The 23,702-nt window shown below is 34.6% G+C and overlaps 6 protein-coding genes and 1 non-coding gene across 10 annotated transcripts; 3 read left to right on the forward strand and 4 right to left on the reverse strand.

Annotated features, from left to right (window-relative positions):
* Window positions 1–57: 57 nt before the first annotated feature.
* On the reverse strand, window positions 58–916 carry LOC104743204 (thionin). Its single transcript, XM_010464315.3, has 3 exons — window positions 651–916; window positions 482–565; window positions 58–379 (listed from the first exon to the last, which is right to left on the reverse strand). Exons 1-3 carry the CDS (start codon window positions 877–879, stop codon window positions 276–278), a joined length of 417 nt encoding a protein of 138 aa, XP_010462617.1. The 5' UTR covers window positions 880–916; the 3' UTR covers window positions 58–275.
* Window positions 917–5,288: 4,372 nt separating this feature from the next.
* LOC104757475 (uncharacterized) lies at window positions 5,289–7,138 on the reverse strand. The gene is made up of 2 exons (XM_010480225.3): window positions 6,709–7,138; window positions 5,289–5,683 (listed from the first exon to the last, which is right to left on the reverse strand). The coding sequence occupies exons 1-2, from the start codon at window positions 6,973–6,975 to the stop codon at window positions 5,450–5,452; spliced, it is 501 nt and encodes a 166-aa protein (XP_010478527.2). The 5' UTR covers window positions 6,976–7,138; the 3' UTR covers window positions 5,289–5,449.
* Window positions 7,139–7,972: 834 nt separating this feature from the next.
* On the forward strand, window positions 7,973–9,966 carry LOC104743221 (flotillin-like protein 3). The gene is made up of 3 exons (XM_010464332.2): window positions 7,973–8,435; window positions 8,626–9,191; window positions 9,283–9,966. Exons 1-3 carry the CDS (start codon window positions 8,072–8,074, stop codon window positions 9,793–9,795), a joined length of 1,443 nt encoding a protein of 480 aa, XP_010462634.1. The 5' UTR covers window positions 7,973–8,071; the 3' UTR covers window positions 9,796–9,966.
* Window positions 9,967–10,626: 660 nt separating this feature from the next.
* On the forward strand, window positions 10,627–14,596 carry LOC104743229 (4-alpha-glucanotransferase DPE1, chloroplastic/amyloplastic). Of its 4 annotated transcripts, none has more exons than XM_010464340.3 (16): window positions 10,627–11,142; window positions 11,243–11,293; window positions 11,374–11,462; window positions 11,552–11,612; window positions 11,699–11,777; window positions 11,891–12,027; window positions 12,132–12,290; window positions 12,394–12,470; window positions 12,762–12,901; window positions 13,011–13,042; window positions 13,119–13,193; window positions 13,540–13,612; window positions 13,689–13,777; window positions 13,861–13,905; window positions 13,999–14,151; window positions 14,267–14,596. In XM_010464340.3, the coding sequence occupies exons 1-16, from the start codon at window positions 10,771–10,773 to the stop codon at window positions 14,369–14,371; spliced, it is 1,737 nt and encodes a 578-aa protein (XP_010462642.2). In that variant the 5' UTR covers window positions 10,627–10,770; the 3' UTR covers window positions 14,372–14,596. The 4 variants fall into 4 exon arrangements, 3 of the variants coding, with proteins under 3 accessions (XP_010462642.2, XP_087330761.1, XP_087330767.1); XR_015572122.1 differs by having other exon boundaries at window positions 10,645–11,142; window positions 13,123–13,193; XM_087474635.1 differs by having other exon boundaries at window positions 10,677–11,142; window positions 11,891–12,107; window positions 12,170–12,290.
* Window positions 14,597–16,702: 2,106 nt separating this feature from the next.
* Window positions 16,703–16,783, reverse strand: TRNAL-AAG (transfer RNA leucine (anticodon AAG)). Its single transcript has one exon. It is a non-coding gene; the product is annotated as a tRNA-Leu (tRNA).
* A 232-nt stretch (window positions 16,784–17,015) lies between these two features.
* On the reverse strand, window positions 17,016–18,972 carry LOC104743239 (uncharacterized). The gene is made up of 3 exons (XM_010464349.2): window positions 18,687–18,972; window positions 18,174–18,464; window positions 17,016–17,369 (listed from the first exon to the last, which is right to left on the reverse strand). The coding sequence occupies exons 1-3, from the start codon at window positions 18,702–18,704 to the stop codon at window positions 17,322–17,324; spliced, it is 357 nt and encodes a 118-aa protein (XP_010462651.1). The 5' UTR covers window positions 18,705–18,972; the 3' UTR covers window positions 17,016–17,321.
* An 898-nt stretch (window positions 18,973–19,870) lies between these two features.
* LOC104743248 (ABC transporter F family member 5) lies at window positions 19,871–23,395 on the forward strand. Its single transcript, XM_010464357.3, has 7 exons — window positions 19,871–21,358; window positions 21,449–21,790; window positions 21,935–22,075; window positions 22,172–22,351; window positions 22,455–22,712; window positions 22,813–22,941; window positions 23,030–23,395. The coding sequence occupies exons 1-7, from the start codon at window positions 20,522–20,524 to the stop codon at window positions 23,228–23,230; spliced, it is 2,088 nt and encodes a 695-aa protein (XP_010462659.2). The 5' UTR covers window positions 19,871–20,521; the 3' UTR covers window positions 23,231–23,395.
* Window positions 23,396–23,702: the final 307 nt, after the last annotated feature.

Consider the following 23,702-nt stretch of genomic DNA (forward strand, 5'->3'; position numbering starts at 1 on the left):
TCATTATTAGCTAGTGATGTTTAGGGCAAGAATTCTGTAGCAACTGTGGAATATTAATAAATATTAAAGTGACCAAACTTTTTTATTTAATAGAAGTCATGTACAATCTAGGATTGACAACCTTCTACGACACAGGCACAAACATAAAACAACTTATTCATATACTAGCATCAAAGTCTAGTACTTTTATTTTTGTCACACACACGGCAATTATTGAAATGAAGGAAAAACAACACTCTGAAACTTGGAAGTCGTAACTTCATGGATACGCTTGTTTAGGCGGTCTCAACTTCAGTTGTCGATCCCTTGGTGCAGAAATTAGAACATGCCTTTGCGCATTGTGCTACCGCTCCATTCACAATTTCACTCGCATCATTTACTGAGCGAAACAGTAATAGAATGGGTTAACATTTTTTCTTGTCTACCGTTCGAAGATAAATAATAATATTATAATTTTTTGAGTTTGGATGCTTCTTTTTACCAGAGCTTTGGAGTGTGTTCATGGCACCGCACACTGAAGATGCACACCCCAACTTGCAGTATTCATTGACAGAAACCGCATCACCTTGAGTAAAATTTTCAAAAAATAAATTAACCTCGATGGAACTGGCAACAATTGACATGATAAAGCACAATAAAAAAAAAATTACCTGAGTTTTGGAGAGTGTCACGAGTATATCCGTTCGGACATGTACTCCCACCAACGATTTTGCATCCACTGATGTTTGCACAAGTTGATTGGGAGGTTCCCAAAAAACGGCAAGAGTTGTAGATATTTCTAGCAGTTGTAGTTGGGCAGCAACTCTTTGCTTCCACTTGAATTTGTGCGATGACCAAACTCATTATGAGAACACTTAGAATCACAGTTTTGCCTTCCATCTTTTGATTTCTTACTTGTTTGATCACAATATATATTCAGTTTGTGTTGATGAAATGGTGATGAAACAAGACTTGCTTATATACTAGTTGTTCTACAGTTTTCCACCACACACTTTAGTTCACACGTTTCTAACAACCTATATAGAAACGTGTTTTAGGCTTCTTCCTTCTAACCAACTCTCTTGTGGTATTGATATACAGTATTTGGGACCAAACGTTTTCTATCCATGTGTGTTTTTGGTAAGACCACGATCTCTAACGTCAAAATGGTAAATTGATTTCCAACCTTAATTAACGAGACTTAATAAAAAGCTAATAAACCAAACCTTTCTGCAAAACTTTTCTCATAAACCCGTAATCAAATTTTTCTTTTTTATTGTCATTTAATTGATCACCTTTATTGATTTAAAGATGGCTAAGATTTTAAGATGAGTCCCGTTTGTTTCGACAATAATTTTGTTATACGTTCCTCTTAATTATAAAAAGTAAGATTAATTAACATGCATGCAACGTATGCACCACCGAAAAACCACTAATTAAGCTTGTCAAGATCAGCAGCGCATCAATTACTTACCTGAAATCAGAATTAGCAGGAACCAAAAATTGCGGCAAGAGTCAAAGATGAGTTTTAATCATCTAAAACCTAATTGAAGGTGGTACTAAGAAAAAGAGAATTCATTACGTTTCTTCACAAAGTCACCTAAACCGTTACACTAGACGCGTCGATGATTACTTTATTAATACCAAAAAAATTTAGTAATTTTCTTATGTTGTTTAAATAATTTCAGAACTTATTTGCCATGAGTGAATAATATTCCTTGATGATACTATATAATATCGAGACCATATATATTAATCATTTTTTTTGTTTATCTCATAATTAGAACAATGTACATTATTGTAATACATATGACTGTTTTCTTCGTCGGATTTATTAATTTTCCAATATTGAAATTTATTAATTATTTAAGTAAACTAACTTCAGCTGGTAACATTTAATAGTTTAATTTAATTACCTTCGTGTATTTATGGTCAGAAAATGTCAATATAATGAATCGATATTACTTGTCTTTTTCTTCATTTATATCTGTATATATAATATACTTGCATTTTATTTTCTATTTATTTAAAGTTTAATATAAGGTGTTAAACTGTAAACGATTTTCTAACATCATAAAAATTAAAACATATTACATATAGTAAGTATTTTTTAACTAATTTTACCGATAAAATTTTGCATTTAGGTAACATTTTATATATTGTATATTGTTTAATATGAAAAAATAAATTAGCAAAATAATAAGCAAAACGTTTAATTTGATAATATATATTGTAAACATCTACTATTCAATTTTTGCTTTGCATGCTAGCGCTAAGTATATGATTTATATGTTCATGGAGTAACCGTATATTTATTTCATTACACTCATCATGTCCCGCTAAAGAAATTGCTGTATGAGAGCACATAAGTAAAATTAAGGCATGGTAGGGCAAAGATTTTTTAGTTACTTGGATGACATAAGTTACTGTGTGAATTCATGATAAGGAGTGAGTAATGAATGGTTTAAAAACGTACACTGTAAGAAAATCTCAGATAAGATTTTGGGTTTGGCTTTATTCACTGGTAGGGACAAAAGGTTTTTTACAACGTGTCTTACGCTTCTTCCTTCTAACCAACTCTCTTGTGGTATTGATATATTTGGGACCAAAGGTTTTTTACAACGTGTTTTAGGCTTCTTCCTTCTAACCAACTCTCTTGTGGTATTGATATATTTGGGACCAAACGTTTTCTATCCATGTGTGTTTTTGGTAAGACCACGATCTCTAACGTCAAAATGGTAAATTGATTCCAACCTTAATTAACGAGACTTAATAAAAAGTTAATAAACCAAACATTTCTTCAAAACTTTTCTCATAAACCCGTAATCAAATTTTTCTTTTTTTATTGTCATTTAATTGATCACCTTTATTGATTTAAAGATGGCTAAGATTTTAAGATGAGTCCCGTTTGTTTCGACAATAATTTTGTTATACGTTCCTCTTAATTATAAAAAGTAAGATTAATTAACATGCATGCAACGTATGCACCACCGAAAAACCACTAATTAAGCTTGTCAAGATCAGCAGCATCAATTACTTACCTGAAATCAGAATTAGCAGGAACCAAAAATTGCGGCAAGAGTCAAAGAGTTTTAATCATCTAAAACCTAATTGAAGGTGGTACTAAGAAAAAGAGAATTCATTACGTTTCTTCACAAAGTCACCTAAACCGTTACACTAGACGCGTCGATGATTACTCCATTAATACCAAAAATTTTTAGTAATTTTCTTATGTTGTCTAAATAATTTCAAAACTTATTTGCCTTGACGATACTATGATATCGACGAGACCATATATATTAAATTGTTTTTTTTGTTTATCTCAGAATTAGAACAATGTATACATTATTGTAATATATACATATGACTGTTTTCTTCGTCGGATTTATTAATTTTCCAATATTGAAATTTGCTAATCATTTAAGTAAACTAACTTCAGCTGGTAACATTTAATTTAATTACCTTCGTGTATTTATGGTCAGAAAATGTCAATATAATGAATCGATATTACTTGTCTTTTTCTTCATTTATACCCGTATATATATATATATACTTACATTTTATTTTCTATTTATTTAAAGTTTAATATAAGTTGTTAAACTTTAAACGATTTTCTGACATCATAAAAATTAAAGCATCTTATTATATAATTGGTTTTTGAAAGTTAGTTATTAACAAGATTTTGACATGTGTCAAGTTTATATCAATCAGAGATTTTGACATGTGTAAAAGTTAATATTTAATATGAAAGATTTGAAATTACAACAAAAACAAAATATTTTGTTTTAAAGAATATTAATAATGTAAAAAGATAATTATCAAAACATTGTAGCCACAAAATCTTAATTTCTTCATTGGGTAACGGAAATTACAATCACCGGTCACCACCAGAATGCTTCGAGGTAGCCAGCCATTTATAGCTCTACCCAACATCATAGAACGCAGGCGAAGCTCGACAGCATCCTGCATCCTTGAATGCGACGACACCATTTGCAATGGTATCTTCTAATCGGAACAGAGTAAAAAGTGAAACCACATTCGTCAAACTCTTGTATTACATATAGTTAAGTATTTTTCAACTAATTTTACCGATAAAATTTGGAATTTCCATAACATTTTATATATTTTATATTGTTTAATATAAAAATTTAAATGAACAAAATAATAAGCAAAACATAGGCCAAAAATAAGCAAAATATGTGCCAAAAATAAGAAAAAAAAAACAAAAATTTCAAAGGAAAAAACTCAGACTTTTTATTTCTCGAAAGACCTTTCGTTTTTGACACAATCTAATACTCTTAAATAAACCTAACTAACCAACATCAATATGGAAACATGTTCCTCACAGGTTCTTCCTATAGTTTAACGCGAGCACAAAATCTCTATCGACAACAATGAGAAGCACGTTAGTTGGGAGATTGTTAAAAAGAGCAAGACCCAACATTTCGTCAATAAAATATTGAGAATCAACATGCTTAAGACTAGCATCAATATTCTTTACAAATTGGTTGATATGGCATTCATATATTACAATGAAGACAATCTTGTAATATAAGATTACTACTACTTCTTCTTTTATATTAATATTGGTTAGTTGGTTTTTACAAACTCAATTGTGTAATGTCATGTTTGTTTGTGGTTATTTTATTTGTTGATTTATAATATTTTTCGTCAATTTCTTTGGTTTTGGTAGACTTATTTTTATTTTATGTTGATTTTTTTGTTTTTAATTTGGTCGATTTTTTAAATTATGGACTTATATTTTATTTCTGTCCATTAATGTTTTTCTCTGTTGACTTATATTAAAAGAAGAGAATCGATTTATTGTTGCTTAATTCTTGTTTACATTGCCGACTTTTTTAAACTATTGATTTTTTACATTGTGATTAAATTTTGAAGAACTACAGAGAGTTAACTATTCGTCTTTTGGCGCAAGGTTTAGCTTGCTGATTTGGAGTGCTTTACAAGCCAATCAATGACGTGATCAATCTTGGTGGAGTTCTAGCAAGAAAGATATCATTAAGCAACGGACTTCTCTATCTGTAAGTGACTTTAATCCCATGTGCAAACAAAACATTTTCAGAATCGAAGTAAGAATACCAATTGTTTTGTGTGTGTGTTTTTTTTAAGCCTTACATTTCCTCGGTTAAGGCTTCTTTGTACAAAGCTCCAGGCTTGTCGGATTTGTTCACCAAGGGCTAGAAGAGGGATACCACTAAGTGACGTCTTGGCTCAACAAATCATGGAGTTCACTTTTCGAGACACTAAAGTTTCACGCAAAAAAAAAAAAAAAAAAAAAAACAAATGAGTAGCGTCAACTCGTTCGTGTTAACCCCAACAATTTCCACCTTTTCATATACACTTACAAGTTTCTCTTTAATCTCTCCTACTCAATAGCTATACGATATTCAACACATAATAAAAACGTGTTATGTACTATGTTCTTTTCTTCTATTCACAAGAGCTTCAATCATCTCTCTTTCTTTGATTCTTGTCTCAGAGAATCATCGGTCTCTTCGGTAGTCCTGTCAATCCCGAAACATTTTAGAAACGCAGATCCAGCCAGCCTAAACAAATTACACGGATGATGCAAACTATGACTCGAATCTTTCTCCAACGAACCCTCTGCTTCTTCCTCTGTTGTTGTCACTCTCCTTGTTACAGCTGGTGTTATCTCTCCTTTTATGCTTTGAGAACTTCCAACCTGTGCTTACAAAAAAACGGATGAGTTAGTTTATTAAACAAAGATGAATCAAAGAAACAAGTCAGTGATTAAGCATAGTATCAACAGATGTAAATTGCAACACCTATGCCTGTACTCATCAATCCAGTAAACTGATCTGTGTCACAATTACAGAGAGACCATAAAAACTTTGAAGAAGACTGTCTGATACAAACTCTTTTCTGAATACATAGTATCCAAATGTCAGAAACGTAACTTAAACTTATAGGTTTTTGTTTGCAACCGGAATCAAAAATCGAAACGTCCTAATAATAATTCAGCTCCTTTCTTACTGAAACAGGCATAGCACCAACAACACTGTGTAAGCCAAGAGAGGAAGCTAATTGTTGCTTAAAGACATAACAAGACAACGTTGTAAGACCTAAGCAACCAAAACTTAACACCAAAGGAAATACCAAGTTACCAACCTAACCTTGGCTAGTTACCCTGAATGCTACAACCAACAAAATTGGAAAGAGACTTAAAAGAAATCAAAAACTTCCAAACATAGATCGAGAGACCAAAACACATAAAAACATGACTATTAACCGCAACTATATGATCCAGAAAACCATGTAATTAGGAAAGATCACATTTCGTATGTTTAGATTGCTACCTTTTTCAGTATTTGCTAATTTCAGAACCCAGATCATTGAAAAAAAAGGCCATCATTTAAACTTTTTAGCTACAACTAACATTCAAAAGTGGACTACTTTAAAGCTAATTATGGCTTGCAACTTTCTTCTCCCTTAATTCTTAATTTGCAATCTAAACCCCTTAAGTTCCATAAACCTCCATCAAATTCCCCCATTACTTTTTTTCCTCTTCCCATTCCCAGAAAAAGCTTAATGAAGAAACAAACAACATCGATCTCACTCTGAAATCTACTTCCTAAACTACTAATTATCTAATTCAGATCTCAGTTTGTGAAACAAAAGCAAGTCAACGTACGACTAAATCTATGATCTGTAAACCAAATTGAAAGAGACAAGGAGTTATCGAGTTACCTGATGAGACTGTATAGAGAAACCCAAACCGTGGTGGCTAATCGGAACCGGATTCCCAGAAAGAAATCGCTTAGAAAGAGATGAACCGGAGGTAGAAGGAACAGAATCAGAAGAAGAGAAACTATTATCTCCGGTATCTAAGGAGAAGACTCCGACGAGACAAAGGAGGAGTAAGAGAAGGACGAAGACGAACAATTGGATCCAAATTAGCCATGGGATGCTATTGTAACTATCTAACATCAAAAACTCTTTCCCGGAATCCACCATTTTATATTCTAGAGAGCTTTAATTCCCGGGAAAGAGAGATTCTGAATCTCTCTCTCTCTCTCTCTCTCTCTCTCTCTATTTGATGAAACGATTGAGGAAGAAGAAAGAAGAAGACAAATCAAACGAAGACGACCACAGGGTGAAAAGATAAAACGACGGAGCTGTGATCTTCGAGAAAATAACGGAATAAATCTTGGTTTTGTTTTGGTGGTTAGTCCACGCGTAACGCGTTAATTGGTTCAATAGGTGAAAATAAAAAACATTGTGATCTTGGTAAAATCTTTTTACAGGAATTATCCCTGATTTTATGTATTTTTTTTTTTTACTGGATTAAAATTAACTATGAGAAAACTTATCTCTACTAAATTTAATTGGGTCTTGCAGATAAGTTGTAGTCAATTTTCCAAATTCAACTACAAATTTTAGTACCTAAAAAAACGTTAATGGCTATAATAATTACTTTCATGCCGTAAAAATTTTAAATATTAAATCCTAAATCTAGATACGATATAGATGGGCGACGACGTTTCTTGGATGATTCACCTAAATCCACACCATCATAAACAAAGTTAAAAGATAAACACAAAACACCACTAAAAGAAAATATGCAAGTATTTATCATTAAATATATAAATTCTGTTGCTATACATATCCAAACTATTAAGCTTTTCACACATATTTACTTATATAAATCTTGTAACATTCAATTAATTTTTTAAGTATAAATTATATAATCTTAGCTTGTAAAAAAATCAATATTTAAATGAAATTCCGTAGAAATTACAAGAGAATAATAATATCATAGAATACAGTTGAAGTAATATAACACTAATTAATCTGACAAACAAAGAAAAATAAAATTAGTCCGCGTAAAATGAATAATTAAAAACAGTAATTAAAGGAATATTTGTTTTTTTCCCCTTTTATTTTCTTTTTCCTTTTCCTTTTGTTTTTCCAATATACGCTACAACGCGTATTACGGACCTATGAATATAAGTAAAAAGCCTCTATTCGATCTCTTCAACAATTACGCAAAACAACTCGTTTCACAAAATATACCTAAATCCTAACAAAACCCTAATTACCAAAGAAGAATATGAGTTACAGAGTCGCTAAAGCATCGCAGTATCTTGCCATCACCGGTGGTGGGATCAAAGACATCAAGCTTGCCAAGAAGTCATGGGTCTTTCCATGGCAATCTTGCACCGTCTTCGACGTTTCTCCTGTGAACTACACCTTCGAGGTTCAGGCTATGAGTTCCGAGAAACTTCCCTTTGTTATCCCCGCTGTTTTCACCATCGGCCCCCGCGTTGATGACCCTCACGCTCTCTTGCTGTACGCCATGCTTATGTCTCAACATGATAAGCACTCCAACCACGTTAACGAGCTTGTTCAGGGTGTTATCGAAGGAGAGACTCGTGTTCTTGTTGCTTCCATGACCATGGAAGAGGTCTTTAAAGGTAAAACAAACCCTAAAGTTCGATTTTTTTTTGTTTGTTGCTTGATTTGTTAAGATGTACACTGAGGTTCTCCGAGAAAACCTTAAAGTTCGAATTTTTTTACTCTTTTGAAACGTATTCAATTGTTTCATATATAGAACTCTGCTTTCTGTTTGCTTATATTAATGACGATTCAATTGTGGCATTGTAGGAACAAAGGAGTTCAAGAAGGAAGTGTTTGACAAGGTTCAACTTGAGTTGAACCAGTTTGGTCTTGTGATCTACAACGCTAATGTGAAGCAGCTCGTAGATGTGCCTGGACATGAGTACTTCTCTTACTTGGGCCAGAAAACTCAGATGGAGGCAGCAAACCAAGCCAAGATTGATGTAGCAGAGGCAAAGATGAAGGGAGAGGTTGGTGCCAAAGAAAGGACTGGACTTACTATCCAGAATGCAGCCAAGATTGACGCTGAGTCAAAGATCATCTCTACTCAGAGGCTTGGAGAAGGAACAAAAGAGGAGATCAAGGTGAAGACTGAGGTCAAAGTCTTTCAGAATGAGAAAGAGGCTCTTGTTGCTAAGGCTGATGCAGCATTGGCTATTCAGAAGGCTGCTCTGTCCCAAAACTCTCGTGTGGCTGAGGTTGAAGCAACCAAGGCTGTTGCTTTAAGGGAGGCTGAGCTTCAGACTCAAGTTGAGAAAATGAATGCGTTGACTCGGACAGAGAAGCTTAAAGCTGAGTTCCTCAGTAAAGCCAGCGTTGAGTATGAGACTAAGGTAATGCATATATCACAATCTTTAGACTTTTTGCTTGAATTCTTTCTCACTTTTGGAACATGACATGACTATTGTTGTTTATTTCAAACAGGTGCAAGAAGCGAACTGGGATTTATACAATAAGCAAAAACAAGCAGAAGCTGTTCTTTACGAGAAGCAGAAGCAAGCGGAAGCAACGAAAGCTGCAGCTGATGCTGCCTTCTACTCGAAACAGAAAGATGCAGAAGGACTTGTCGCCATGGCCGATGCTCAGGGGACTTACCTCAAGACCCTCCTAGGCGCAGTTAACAATGATTACTCAGCCATGAGAGACTTCTTGATGATCAACAATGGCATTTATCAGGAAATCGCCAAGACCAATGCTATTGCGATCAAGGACCTGCAGCCAAAGATCAGTGTGTGGAACCATGGTGGTGCTGAGCAGGGGATGAACGGTGGTGGTAACGGTAACACGATGAAGGATATTGCTGGTCTCTACAAGATGTTGCCACCGGTTCTTGATACGGTTTATGAGCAGACCGGGATGCAGCCACCCGCTTGGATTGGTACACTACGTGGTGCTGAGCCCAAACAATCACTTCAGGCTCAACAGCACAGAGGTTGAGAAGATGTCAAGTGTGCCTCGGCTCTCTAGTTATTATTTTTAGCTTTTGGTTTGTTTTCTTTTATGTTGTAGAACTACTTAGGAAGTCAAGCATCTGACTAATGTCACTTTGACTAGTAGGGGTTTCGATAAGGATAAGTGTTTAAAATTTAAACAAAGTTTGCTTTCAAATTTCAAGTGTTTAATTATTATTTATTATTGCGTGCTCTGCTATCATACAGAGTACAGATACAGGACATCTTTACTTTAGTTCAATAGTTGAATGCAGTATTGTGTAGACGGACCTTTGCAGATAGAAATTTATAAAGTATTAAGTCTTCATCAGATGAATAGTTGAACAACACCTACCAGGCTACCACTTTTATTTATGATATGATGGCTACGTTTTCTAATGTCCTCGGGGAACCATTGTCCATCCAATGCAATTATTTGTTCCTGTATTGCGTATTATCTTCAAGAGTGGTCCTCACCTCTCTGTAAAACTGTAAAATTCCTTTTTTCAGCAAAGAGTACATATCAATTATAGAAGCTGCACACTAGAATCTTTGACTATACAAGAAACATTTTACCTAAGCAGAGAGAGTTTTTGTAAAATATTTATCAAAATTATAATGAGCTTTAACGTTTTAACTTTTAACACGGAAAAAAAAAAGTTTTTTTATGTACGGACCGGTCCAATGTGATTTATTATTGTGGATCATAGGTTTTAAATTTTAAGGGATATAGGATCATGGGTTTGTTTGAGGAATGTATAAAGATCCGATCTCGTCGGCCTAAAAAAAGCCCAAAATACGGCCTTGAAAATGGCGCCATACACCGCACGTGATGATCACGTGATCTCTCTTTCTCACAGGTTTCACCACCACTAGTCTCAGTCTCTCAAGTCTCAACTGCAAAAGAGCAACAAAAATATCTTCTCGCTGGTTTTGTGGGAGTGCGAGCTTTCAATTGAAATTGAATTGATGATCATCATCGATGACGACGATTCTTAGCTCGTCCTCTCCTTCACTCTCTTCTCTCAAGATTTTCCGATTATCATCTCCGGTATCATCGTTATTATTCGACGCAGCTTCTTTCAGGAACAGGACAAAGCCGTCGCAATCGTTCCCAATGGCTATTTCGAGCAATTCGACGACTTCTTCTCTCTCTTGTATTAGCAGCGTCGGTGAAGATTTTCCAGAAGAGTATGAGCACTGGCTACCGGTTCCTGATCCCGCGACTCGGAGAAGAGCTGGCGTTTTGCTTCATCCGACGTCGTTTCGCGGTCCTCACGGCATTGGTGATCTCGGTGTAGAATCTTTCCGTTTCATCGATTGGCTTCATTCTACTGGCTGCTCCGTTTGGCAGGTGAGATTTTGTCTTGGTAGATAATTTTCATATCCTTCTCAAATTGAAACTTTGAATCTATTGAGTTTTAGAGGAAGTTTTCTCAATTCCATGAGCGTAGGTTCTTCCTCTTGTTCCTCCAGACGAAGGAGGATCTCCTTATGCAGGACAGGTCTGTGTTAAGAATTCTCCAGAGAGATTCTTGTTTTTGGTTTCTCAGTTGTTATTATCGCTAACTGGTTCTAGATCTAGGATGCAAATTGTGGGAACACATTGTTGATTTCTCTGGATGAGCTTGTCAAGGATGGCTTATTATTGAAGGATGAGCTCCCACTACCAATGTATTACTAATCTTCTACATGATTTCTAAGTGGACTTACTTTTATTCTGGGGTCTCATTCTCTGTTATGATATTTTTTATATGGACTAGTGAAGCTGATTCTGTGAACTATCAAACTGCCAACAAGTTAAAGAGTCCCTTGATAACTAAGGTAAAACAACCATCTTGCTTGGTACTAGTGAGCTTACTTATCTATTGGCTTGAGAAAGTAAACTTTGATCGCTGACTTTTTCTCAGGCAGCAAAGAGGCTTATTGGGGGCACTGGTGAACTGAAGAGCAAACTGCAGGATTTTCGTAACGACCCCTCTATATCATGTGAGAAAGTATACAGTTTTAAAAGATTTTCATTTGTTTACATTGCGCTGGCTTTAATTAATTTGGATAAACAAGATTTCATTGAGGATGCCATGTTTTTACTATGTATATAGGTTGGCTTGAAGATGCTGCGTATTTTGCAGCTATTGACAATACTTTAAATGCATACAGTTGGTTTGAGTGGCCTGAACCACTTAAAAACCGTCATCTTTCAGCCTTGGAAGCTATATATGAAAGTCAAAAGGAGTTTGTATGATTTTTGTGGCTCTTGCTAGCTTCTTGGATTTGATTTCATCATGAATTGATTATGTTTTGTGAATTCCTTTCAAGGTAAGCTCTTCTTCTTTGCTGCAGATAGACTTGTTCATTGCTAAGCAATTTTTGTTCCAAAGGCAGTGGCAGAATGTTCGTGAGCATGCACGGCGGAAAGGAGTTGATATAATGGGGGATATGCCCATTTATGTAGGATATCACAGTGCAGACGTTTGGGCAAATAAGAAACATTTCTTACTGGCAAGTAAATTGTAACATATGGAGTCAAACACTCTTATCGTATGTTCCAGCAAAAATTTAGACTTTCCTGAAGGTACTCTTCTTTTTTTTTATCTTCATACAGAACAAGAAAGGCTTTCCTCTTCTTGTTAGCGGTGTTCCTCCTGACTTGTTCAGTGAAACTGGTCAATTGTGGGGAAGGTATTGATGCTACTCACTCTAGTACTTTAGTTTACTTATTACACTTTTTTTTGTTCTTTTCACTTAGATAAGTAGGAAACGCCACTGTTTGTTTCTAGTTATAATTTATCCGATGTAAGCATTATTACTACTGTGGCATGTTCAACGTGAATTAGTTTCTGCCTTTCCCTAAACCATTTATTGTACTTCACAATTGTTCCATAACTTGGTTACTCCTCAATCCCTTTTAATTTTCTTCCTCACCATAGTATTTTAGTATTTACTGATATTTTCCATTTATTTGATTTGAAGCCCTCTTTATGACTGGATATCAATGGAGAGTGACCAATATTCTTGGTGGGTTAATCGAATACGACGTGCACAGGACTTGTATGATGAATGCAGAATTGATCATTTCAGAGGATTTGCAGGGTTTTGGGCGGTTCCTTCTGGTGAGTATAATAAATTCAAAGTAGAAAAGAGTGACTGATCATATATGTTGGGTACATATATTGGACTAATATTTTCATAGGACTGATCAGCTGTTGTGATATTCTGCAGAAGCGAAAGTTGCCATGGTTGGACGATGGAAGGTGCTTTGCTTAATTCATTGATGTAAAATAAAATAAGGTAAAGAAATTAAGAACTACAAAATTTGTATTGATGTAGGTAGGACCTGGAAAGTCTTTATTTGATGCCATTTCAAAAGGCGTTGGGAACATCAAAATCATAGCTGAAGATTTGGTAAGCTATCAAACTCGATTATACAAAACACTCAGCACTTACATAAGGCTCAACCCGATAGTTTACAATAGATGTGGATCAATTTATTAGTTTATAAATGAACTTGCAAGACTTGTTTGTAGTTTACATCGAGCATGAGATGTTCATACAGAGATGATTGATGGCCGACCATTTGACCGTGAAATATCATCTTAGACCAGTAGAAATTCTAGATGTCCTGTGTTCCTTATGAATTCGAGTGTCCTAGTGTAGAATCATATGCTCTGTTTCTGCAAGGCCAATTTACATTTTGAAAATCTGGCATTTGATTGTTTGCTAATGGAGGCTACACTTTGCCATAAGACAGGGAGTTATTACTAAAGATGTAGTTGAGCTGAGGAAATCTATTGGAGCACCTGGAATGGCTGTCCTCCAATTTGGTAAAACAACTTTGGCTTCCTTCCTCACGTTATTCAAATATCTATCATTTGTACATTTATTCTTGTCTAATTTCAGCTTTTGGAGGCGGCGCCGATAACCCACATTTACCTCACAATCATGAAGTAAACCAAGTTGTATACTCTGGAACTCATGACAACGACACTGTAAGTTGATTTCACTAAGCAAACTTATAAAAACGAAACGGAAGAAATGTAACTGTCTCGTTGATTTCTCTTTTGATAAATAGATTCGAGGTTGGTGGGACACTCTGGACAAAGAAGAGAAGTCTAAGGTCATTTCTCTAGTCTCATACCAATAAAACGTGTTTTTTGTTTCAGTTTTTGATTGCATGATATTCACATTGGCGATGTCCTCGGTATTGCAGGCAATGAAATACCTGTCGATAGCTGGAGAAGACGATATATCATGGTCAGTCATCCAAGCTGCATTATCTTCTACAGCTCAAACCGCAATCATACCGATGCAAGACATTCTCGGACTTGGAAGTTCTGCCAGAATGAACACTCCAGCCACTGAGGTAGGTCATGCCACTGTATATTGGTTCCAAATAAAAGAGAAAGCTCATAGCAATAGTAATATGTTTGTGAGAAATTGTCTCTAACAATGTGATTTTGGTTTTGTTACACAAAAAGGTGGGGAATTGGGGTTGGAGGATCCCGAATTCGACGAGCTTTGACCATCTAAAATCTGAATCTGACAGACTCAGAGATCTTTTGTCATTGTACGGACGGATTTGAGGGGAACCATCTGACGCGGAAAAGAAGAAGAAGTTTTGTTTTATATAGTAATAATTAATAAATTTGCTCTGGTAAAAAAGTCAAAGAAAGCAAGAAGACGAAGAAGGGAATGTTAAATCTCATGCGTTGTAATAAACTTTGTTAATTGATCAACATTATTTTTTTTTTCTTTTGCAAGTTTACTCTTGAGAAATGAGAAGTCTAATATATTCTATGAACTCAAAAGTCAAATGTAACTTGCAATACAGTCCTTCGAGATTACTAACGTATTTGTGGCAGCATTAAAGCGAACCGTTAATAATCACAAAAGTAACTTGCAGAATATCTGTATTTATTTTAACTAGATGTATTATTTTAAATTTTAGTTTTGTATGTGTTCTTAGAAACTAAAATAATTTTACTAAGTTTTTGCAATTTTTTTTGGTAATAAGCACTTGTAATCTTGTGATGATACATTTAATTACATGATTACTAATGCACATTCAGATATATTTGTCTTTGTTTCATGATATATTTCAGATATATTTCATGATATTAAATTATGAAATGAGGCAAAGGAATCAAAGATAGGATTTTAGGACATAAAGAAAAAGTAAGATTAACATGTCTATTACTTAATCACAAAGATGGAAAATCTAACATTGGAACCGACATAAGCCACACAAGCGGCTGCTTATGGTCATTTATAGAACAAAATATTGGTGATTCGGTGTGAACATTTTGTACATTCTATATATTTTAATGTATTATTTTCTGAAATTTTTTGTAATTTTATGTATTTTGTGTAATTTATTATTTATTAAATATATTTGTATTTCTAAGAGTAGTGATAATCTTACAAAATATTTGTTCGATATTTTTTGATTAATTCAAGTATAATAGAAGTATATGCTGGAAATAACTATTTTCTGCTAATTCAACTATTTTACTATCAAATAGTTAGCTATAAACTATCGAATGAGCCTCTATCATGATGATCAAATACATTTATGCAATTAGTATATTTTTATGATTTTGTTTTCAATTATCAATTTATACTACATAAATAGAATTAAATTTTAAAAATATGAAGTCGAATTTGAGATTACTTGACGAAAAACTAGATACTAAATTAAAAAGATATAGATATTTATTTCGCCGTTATTCTCGGTTTCCTGATTCGTTGTCTTATCACCGCGAATCCAACCAACCACGCATTAGAGTCTTGGCGGACTTTAGCTAAACATAACAAATTGGGCTTATATAAGCCCAATTAATATAATATAATTGGGCTTTTAATGTTAATTAGTATATCTTTATGATTTTGTTTTACATTATCAATTTATACTACATAAATAGAATCAAATTGTAAACATATGAAGGCCAAATTTAAGATTACGGTAATCTGATTACCTGATAAAAGACTAGATATTTAATTAAAAAAATATAGATATTTATTTACATAATCATATATAATCTATTTTGCCGTTATTCTCGGTCTCTTGAATGCTTGTATTATTGTAGATTTCTTTACTCCATAGGAAATGTTTTATTTTTATTTTTTTGGGTTGAACAACCCTCTCGGTTAAAACCAAATTTATCATGATCACGAAGAGTGATAATATAATGTCAAATATGTTCAAGCTTATAATTTGAGATTACCGGATGAAAAAACTAGAAATATAATTAAAAAGATATAGATATCTATCTTTTTTTTTTTGACGATGATATAGATATCTATCTAGACAAACACATATACAATATGTGCCATATATGATGGCATATTAAGGGGGGTGTATTCAAACCATGATTTTAGAGAATTTGATGGGATTTAGAAAATTTAGAATTTTGATAGATTTTAGGGAAGTTCATATAATTTTCTGTAAAATTCTTTCAAATCCCACATAAAACCGTGAGATTTGGATTTTTATATTTTTAACTAAACAAATCCTCCAAAATCCTCCAGAATCCTAAAAATTATTAAAATCCTAATCCACAAAACTGTTTTGAATAACAGTGGTTTTAAAGTAGATTTTTAAATCATCAGTTCAATAACAAATGATTTTAATGGATTTTAAAGTAGATTTTTAAATCATCAGTTCAATAACAGTTGATTTTAATAGAATTTTTAAAATCCATGATTGAATAACATAGAATTTGTAAATTTCACACAAATCACTTAAAATGTCAAGTTATACACCCCCCTAAATCTCAAGCGTATCCTTAGTAAAAATTTGTTTATTGATCAAAATAATCTAATAATTTACGTTTTGTCACTTCCAACTGTGGAGCTAGTTATCAGTTTCCATGACATTAATGGGGAAAATACAGGTTAAAAAAAAAAAAGAGAATTGTTGACAGTGGGATTTGAACCCACGCCCTTTCGGACCAGAACCTTAATCTGGCGCCTTAGACCAACTCGGCCATATCAACTTTGTTACTCTTATTCCACTTTGCACAAAATTAAAGCATTAGAAACGAACAAGGCCGATTCCATGCCATATGTGATTTTTGGCTAGGCCATCTTGTACATCGAATTAAATGAGAGTTATATAAAACCCAACCTTCAATTTTTTAGGTTTTGTGTTACAACTCCGACAGGTTGATTGTATTAAACTTATCTTGTGTATTCCATTGTCAGATGCAAACACACACCATTTGAATATTTCTAGTAACCACCACACGTTTTGCTTTTATTACTATATCTGATATATCACAAATCTGCCCTATATTACACAATAATGAAAATGATCAGTTGTCTAAATAAACCAAACAAAATTACAGGAAAAAAGTATATATTACTACACTTCACATTTTAGAAAACATAATTAGATTAAAGAGTAAACAACAGACAAATTTTGATTGATGCATCCGAAGTAACATAAGTGAAAAAGGTGTCACTACCATTTCTCATTTCTCGTCTTCGAATCATTGTCATTATTATCATAATAAATAAGAAAACACCCTTTAGTTAAGCTTTAACGCAGCAGTTGAAGCAGCTGAAGATTCCTCTCCTCGTCTGTTCCAAGTCATTTACACGTAAAAGTTAGAATGTCGTATCTAAAAGTAAATATAATTTATATTTATGTCAGTTCACATGGTAGGTACATAAATAAAGGATTATGCTTTACTCTGATTGAAAGAAAGAAACCATTACAACTACTAGCAAAAAGAAGAAGCAAATCCCTTTTTTTGTAGGGTAATGATGTACTATAAGTCCATAATTTATGCATTATTGATGTGATCCTCTAGCAATATAATCATAAATCCTATCCAATCAAGTTCCAAATCCAATACAAACTCAAGTTGTGAAGTTTGGTGGGGGTGTATATAATAAATTTCATGTGTAGTCATAAAAAGCAATAAAAGCAACCAACTTGACCAAACATTGAAGGACCACATTTTACCCAATTGCTACAATGTTAGATTCCAAAACCTAATCAACCCAAGAAGGTACACATCAGATGAACACACATCTAAACTCAACAAACACTAGCATCCTATTCCTCAAAGACAAAGTGAATCTTACAATGGATATTCATAACTGTAAGACATAACTATATAAGTGCAATCAAAATATACGTTTCAAAGTCTGGTGTGGGTATGAGCATGAACAACTAACTATAAGAAACAATGTGTGATCTACCCATTTTGCCAGAAACAACCAATATAAAGACTACAAAAAGTTAGATGTCATATCCTAACCAAGTCAAAACACCTACCTACCTACCGGTTTCAATGAACACAGAAAGCTTATACACCAATTCATAAACAAAACCAACAATCAAGAGACAATGAATACTTTAAGGAACAAGAAACTTACAGAAGGAGAATGTGGGCGTTGGTGAGAGAAGACATTGTGGTTGTTGTTGTCGTTGTCACTGTGAACGGTGGTGAGCTTCTTAGAAGGCTTGGTAGTTTCAACAGGGGGTTGATTATGAAAAGGGTTAATGAGTTCTTCATCATTGCCAAGACTAGCTCGAGAAGCATCTCTCTTGTTGAGTTTCCTCATCTCTCTGATCTTAGAGAAATCCATTGAGTAATCAGGAATTGGTCCTCCTTTTTGATCCCAATCTCCAAACTGTGGTACTGATAACCATGGCGAGTTCTTGTTCTGTAAAATTTAATAACTTTTCATTTTCAAGAACCATAAATAACAACTCGAAAAAAATCACTTGGAAGACACACAAATAAAGGTTCTTTTCTTCTTATCCATATAACCTCACAGATTCACAGACTAATTGATCATGAAACACTTAACTTTTAACTGGAAAAACACACAAAAGATTGATTTATGCAAGAAAAAAAAGATAATGGGTTTGAGAGAGATAGGAACCTCTTTTCGATCTTCCATGTGATTCTTCTTTTAAGTCTGGGGAGGGAGAAGAGGTTTGAGAAGATCTTAAGGAGAGGAAGATGGTGAAGGGATACAGAGACCAAATATATAAAAAAGCAGCTAAAGAGAAAAAGTAAGCTACAAACAAAATTAATACAGCAAAGTAACAGGTCGATTGGGTGATACGATTTTATACACCCACACTGTCTGTACACAATGTTTTTTTTTTTTTGTATTTTTGCTTCGGAAAAGGTTAGTTTTTTTCGAACTAATTACAATCAATGCCATTCGTTCGGACACGCACACACGCTTAAATCCGCGTCAGCTTTGCTTTTTCTACGAAATGACGTCGTTTTATAGATTTGGTACTTGTAGATCAATAGTCTAACCTAATTCGTATTGATAAATACTTTGTTACTGATGTAACTAAACATAAGTTTAGGGGTTAAGATTTGAAGGCCGGCAACTACTTTTATTAAATTTTAATCTGATTTCTAATAGATTAAAGGAATTAAGCGAGTTTGTGTTTGAATATGATTAGTTTAACTTTCAATTTTTATTTTTTTTGTTCCTAGAGAGCACTAGTGAAATACACATACTCCACTACTAAACAAACAAAATTCTCTCGTCATCTGTTGACCACAAAAACGAAAAAAAAAACATATCGTATTGTTTGTTTTTGGGTTGTCAAATAAAATCAAACCTCGCCGACTACAAGTGATATACTGATATAGATATCGTTAGTGAATCTTGTATCCCATCCTTTTAATATCATCTAAAATAAGTACGACTTTGCTTCGTCAACTAAACTATATGGGTTATTAAGTATTATTAGCAATCCGAATTATATATATAGTCATGGAGGCGATTAACATAAATACATTTCTAATCATCATTTTAGACCAAACTTGAAACTGCCAAACTATTTATTAGTCTTTGATAGAAAAACAGAACATAAAAATCCCTCAACGACAAAAAAAAAAAAAAAAGAGCCCAACTTGTTGCGTGTGGCCACGTGGCGTGATGACATCCACAAAGAAACTGACGTGGCCTATGATATAGTTCGGCGCGTGGCACATTATGAGAAGTGTCTGTTAATTCAAAGGAGTTTATGTGAACCACAGAGAGATGACTTCCTTCATCGGATATTGTTATCTTCAAACTTCAACCTTCTCTTCTTCCGCACCACAAAATTTAGATTCCTTCGTTTTTTTTCTTTTCTTTAGTTTGTCTTTTTTCTTCTTTATTGACTTGTTGTAATAATAATAAGTAAACGTTGCAATGCATGTGGTATAGAACTCATAGTTAATAAAAACGAATATTCCGATTTGTAGTTAGTTATACATAAACCAGCTCAAAGATGATAATCATCTTGTATAACTAGACAAAATATGGGTGGTTTTCATTCAAACAAATTTGTGGTTTTCATTAGAGAACAAAAAAAACGAAAGTACTATGAGTTCATCATACATTATTAGATTTTGTTTATCATTAAAAAAAACAATAATAATATTGGTTTTTGTTATCCTAATATCCTCTATTGATTTTTATTTTATGATAAGGATATTATATTTGGAATACAGAGCAAAAAAAAAAACTATAATAATAAGAAAACAAAAGACGAAACTACAAAAAATCACAAAAAACAAATAAAAATAAAAATCTCTTGGCTCACACTCAAACGCGAATAGAGAGAGCAAAACTCTTATCAAAGCGCTCTCTCCCTCGAGAGAGTTCTTCTTACTCTGCTGCTGCTTCTTCATCAGTAGAGCGAGACGAGCTTACTCAAACAAATCCACACCATTTCTATCTCTATCTGAGTTACTTCATAAAAGATGGGTTTCACAACGAATCTCCATAGCCTCAACCTCCGTTCAACTTTCTTCACCGGACTCCGTCCTTGTCCATCCCCAAAATCCAATTTCATCAAAATCTCTTCCCTTTCAAACCCTAAACGCTCAAACCCCACCACCATCATCAAATCCCAAGTCTCCACCATCACCATCGAAACCTCCGTTAAAGACCGTCAAGACGAAATCGAATCCCTTTTCTCCAAGCAAACCACCGAACACGACTCCGATCGAAAACGCAACGGCAAGAATTCTAAAAACGGAGCTTCTGGGATCTCTTCAGGTGTCAAACTCGAGAACATTCGAAAGACCTACAAAGGCGTGACGGTGCTTAAAGATGTAACCTGGGAAGTTAAAAAGGGAGAAAAAGTAGGGTTAGTTGGTGTTAACGGAGCTGGGAAGACAACTCAGCTTAGGATTATCACTGGTCAAGAGGAGCCTGATTCAGGTAATGTTATCAAGGCCAAACCCAATATGAAAGTAGCTTTCTTGAGCCAAGAGTTTGAAGTTTCGATGAGCAAGACGGTTAGGGAAGAGTTTATGAGTGCTTTTAAGGAAGAGATGGAGATTACTGATAAGCTTGAGAAAGTTCAGAAGGCTATTGAAGAGTCTGTTGATGATTTGGATCTTATGGGGAGGTTATTAGATGAATTTGATTTGTTGCAGAGACGTGCTCAGGCTGTGAATTTAGATTCTGTTGATGCTAAGATTAGTAAGCTGATGCCTGAGTTGGGGTTTGCTTCTGAGGATGCTGATAGGCTTGTTGCTTCTTTTAGTGGTGGATGGCAAATGAGAATGTCACTTGGAAAGATTTTGCTTCAGGTAGTTTTGATTCTTAAAGCTTTATCCTTTTTTAATTTTGGTTGAAGAATTAAGCTAATGTGTATTGTGTGTGTGTTTCTATGTGAGTAGGATCCAGATTTGTTACTACTTGATGAGCCGACTAATCATTTGGATCTTGATACTATTGAGTGGCTTGAAGGTTATTTGCAAAAGCAGGAAGTGCCTATGGTTATTATTTCACATGACAGAGCCTTTCTTGATCAGTTGTGTACCAAAATTGTGGAAACTGAGATGGGTGTGTCTAGGACATTCGAGGGTAATTACTCTCAGTATGTAATTTCAAAGGCAGAGTGGATCGAAACTCAGAATGCAGCTTGGGAAAAGCAGCAGAAAGAGATCGATTCAACAAAGGACTTGATTGCAAGGCTTGGTGCAGGTGCCAGATCTGGCCGTGCTTCTACTGCAGAAAAGGTTAGCCAAGAAAAAAGAATGCTTATTTGATTGCTGCGGCTTGACATTAGTTGAAGTGTTTATAGAATTCTAGCTTGTTCTTTTATCTATGAATTAGCTTCAGACGGTTAAGCTTATGTTTCCCTTTTGTGTGGTTTATAACAGAAACTAGAGAAGCTTCAAGAACAGGAGCTAATAGAGAAGCCATTTCAGCGGAAGCAGATGAAAATCAGGTTTCCAGAGCGTGGAACAAGTGGAAGATCGGTAGTCAATGTTAAAAACATTGATTTTGGTTTCGAGGATAAGGTGAGTTACTGTTAGAGTCGAACTCATGACAATAGGATGAATCCTTTATTGCTCGTGTTTGACCCTGTGAATAACTGTGTATTGTTGCAAAACCAGATGCTATTCAAGAAGGCTAATCTAGCAATAGAGAGAGGAGAGAAAATCGCCATTATTGGGCCTAATGGGTGTGGGAAAAGTACGTTATTGAAGCTTATTATGGGTTTAGAGAAGCCTATGAAAGGTGAAGTTATTCTTGGAGAGCACAATGTACTGCCAAACTACTTTGAACAGAATCAGGTCTGTTCTCACTTGCTCAATCAATTAAAGACCTAAACAATTGGAGACAGGTTTACTCATTTTATTGACATGATCTGGTCGTTGTTTTTTTTCTTTTTGCTAGGCTGAGGTCCTTGATTTGGATAAAACAGTGCTTGAAACAGTTTGTGAAGCGGCAGAAGACTGGAGAAGTGATGATATAAAAGGTCTTCTTGGACGCTGCAACTTCAAAGCAGACATGCTTGATCGAAAGGTCTCTCTTTTAAGCGGTGGTGAGAAAGCGCGTCTTGCTTTCTGCAAATTCATGGTGACGCCATCAACTTTACTCGTTTTGGACGAACCAACCAATCACTTAGACATTCCTTCAAAAGAAATGCTCGAGGTTAGGCTTCTCTACTTACTTAAGATTCGTTGGATACAGTGATAATTAATCATATTGGACCTGGATAGAAGCTAATAATCTGGATCGTCTTATGAATCAGGAAGCGATAAACGAGTACCAAGGCACAGTCATCGCGGTCTCTCACGATCGATACTTCATTAAACAAATCGTTAACAGAGTCATAGAAGTCGAAGATGGTTGTTTAGAAGACTATGCAGGCGACTACAATGTATGCACACTTTGGATTGCACTCTCTACTTTTTTTACTAATAGAAATTGATCTCTGTATAACTTTGTGAATGTGTGAATGTTCTCAGTATTACCTGGAGAAGAATCTTGATGCTAGAGCAAAAGAGCTGGAGAGAGAAGCAGAGCTAGAAGAGAAAGCTCCAAAAGTGAAGGCAAAGTCAAAGATGTCAAAAGCTGAGAAAGAAGCTAGGAAGAAACAGAAGATGCAAGCGTTCCAACAGGCAAAACAGAAGTCAAAAGCTAGCAAGAACTCCAAGAGATGGAACTGAATGAAGTCAGATTTATAAACAAGGCTTCTTCTTACAGTTTCACAAGATCTTTTTATTGTGGGAATGTATATACAGAATGATACTTTAGAAATGCAGAGAGTATTAAATGTTTCTAAAACACTTTAGCCCCATTGGGTAAAAATATGAAACTTTATTGTCTCAAAACTGTAGTAGACACTGCTGAACCAAACATGTATTTCGAGCCAAGTAAACTGTCTGGTTTAATTAAACTATTTTGTTCGATACGAAACCGGAAAAACCGGTTATCTTAGAACCCGAATCGGGTTCTACCACTCACTCTTCATCATCCATCGGTATGGTTGTTTCAAACATCGAATTCAATAAACCTCGTAAGAAAATTTCTGGTCTGCTTTGATCGAAGAACTGTAATCATGGTCGGAACTCTTTTGGGGTTACCATGGCAATGGGCAGAAGAGGAGCTTGAGTCTTCTGATCACTACAAAACAAAAAT

The sequence above is a fragment of the Camelina sativa genome, chromosome 2, assembly GCF_030686135.1.
Source record: "Camelina sativa cultivar CO46 ecotype springtype chromosome 2, ASM3068613v1".
NCBI lineage: Eukaryota > Viridiplantae > Streptophyta > Magnoliopsida > Brassicales > Brassicaceae > Camelina > Camelina sativa.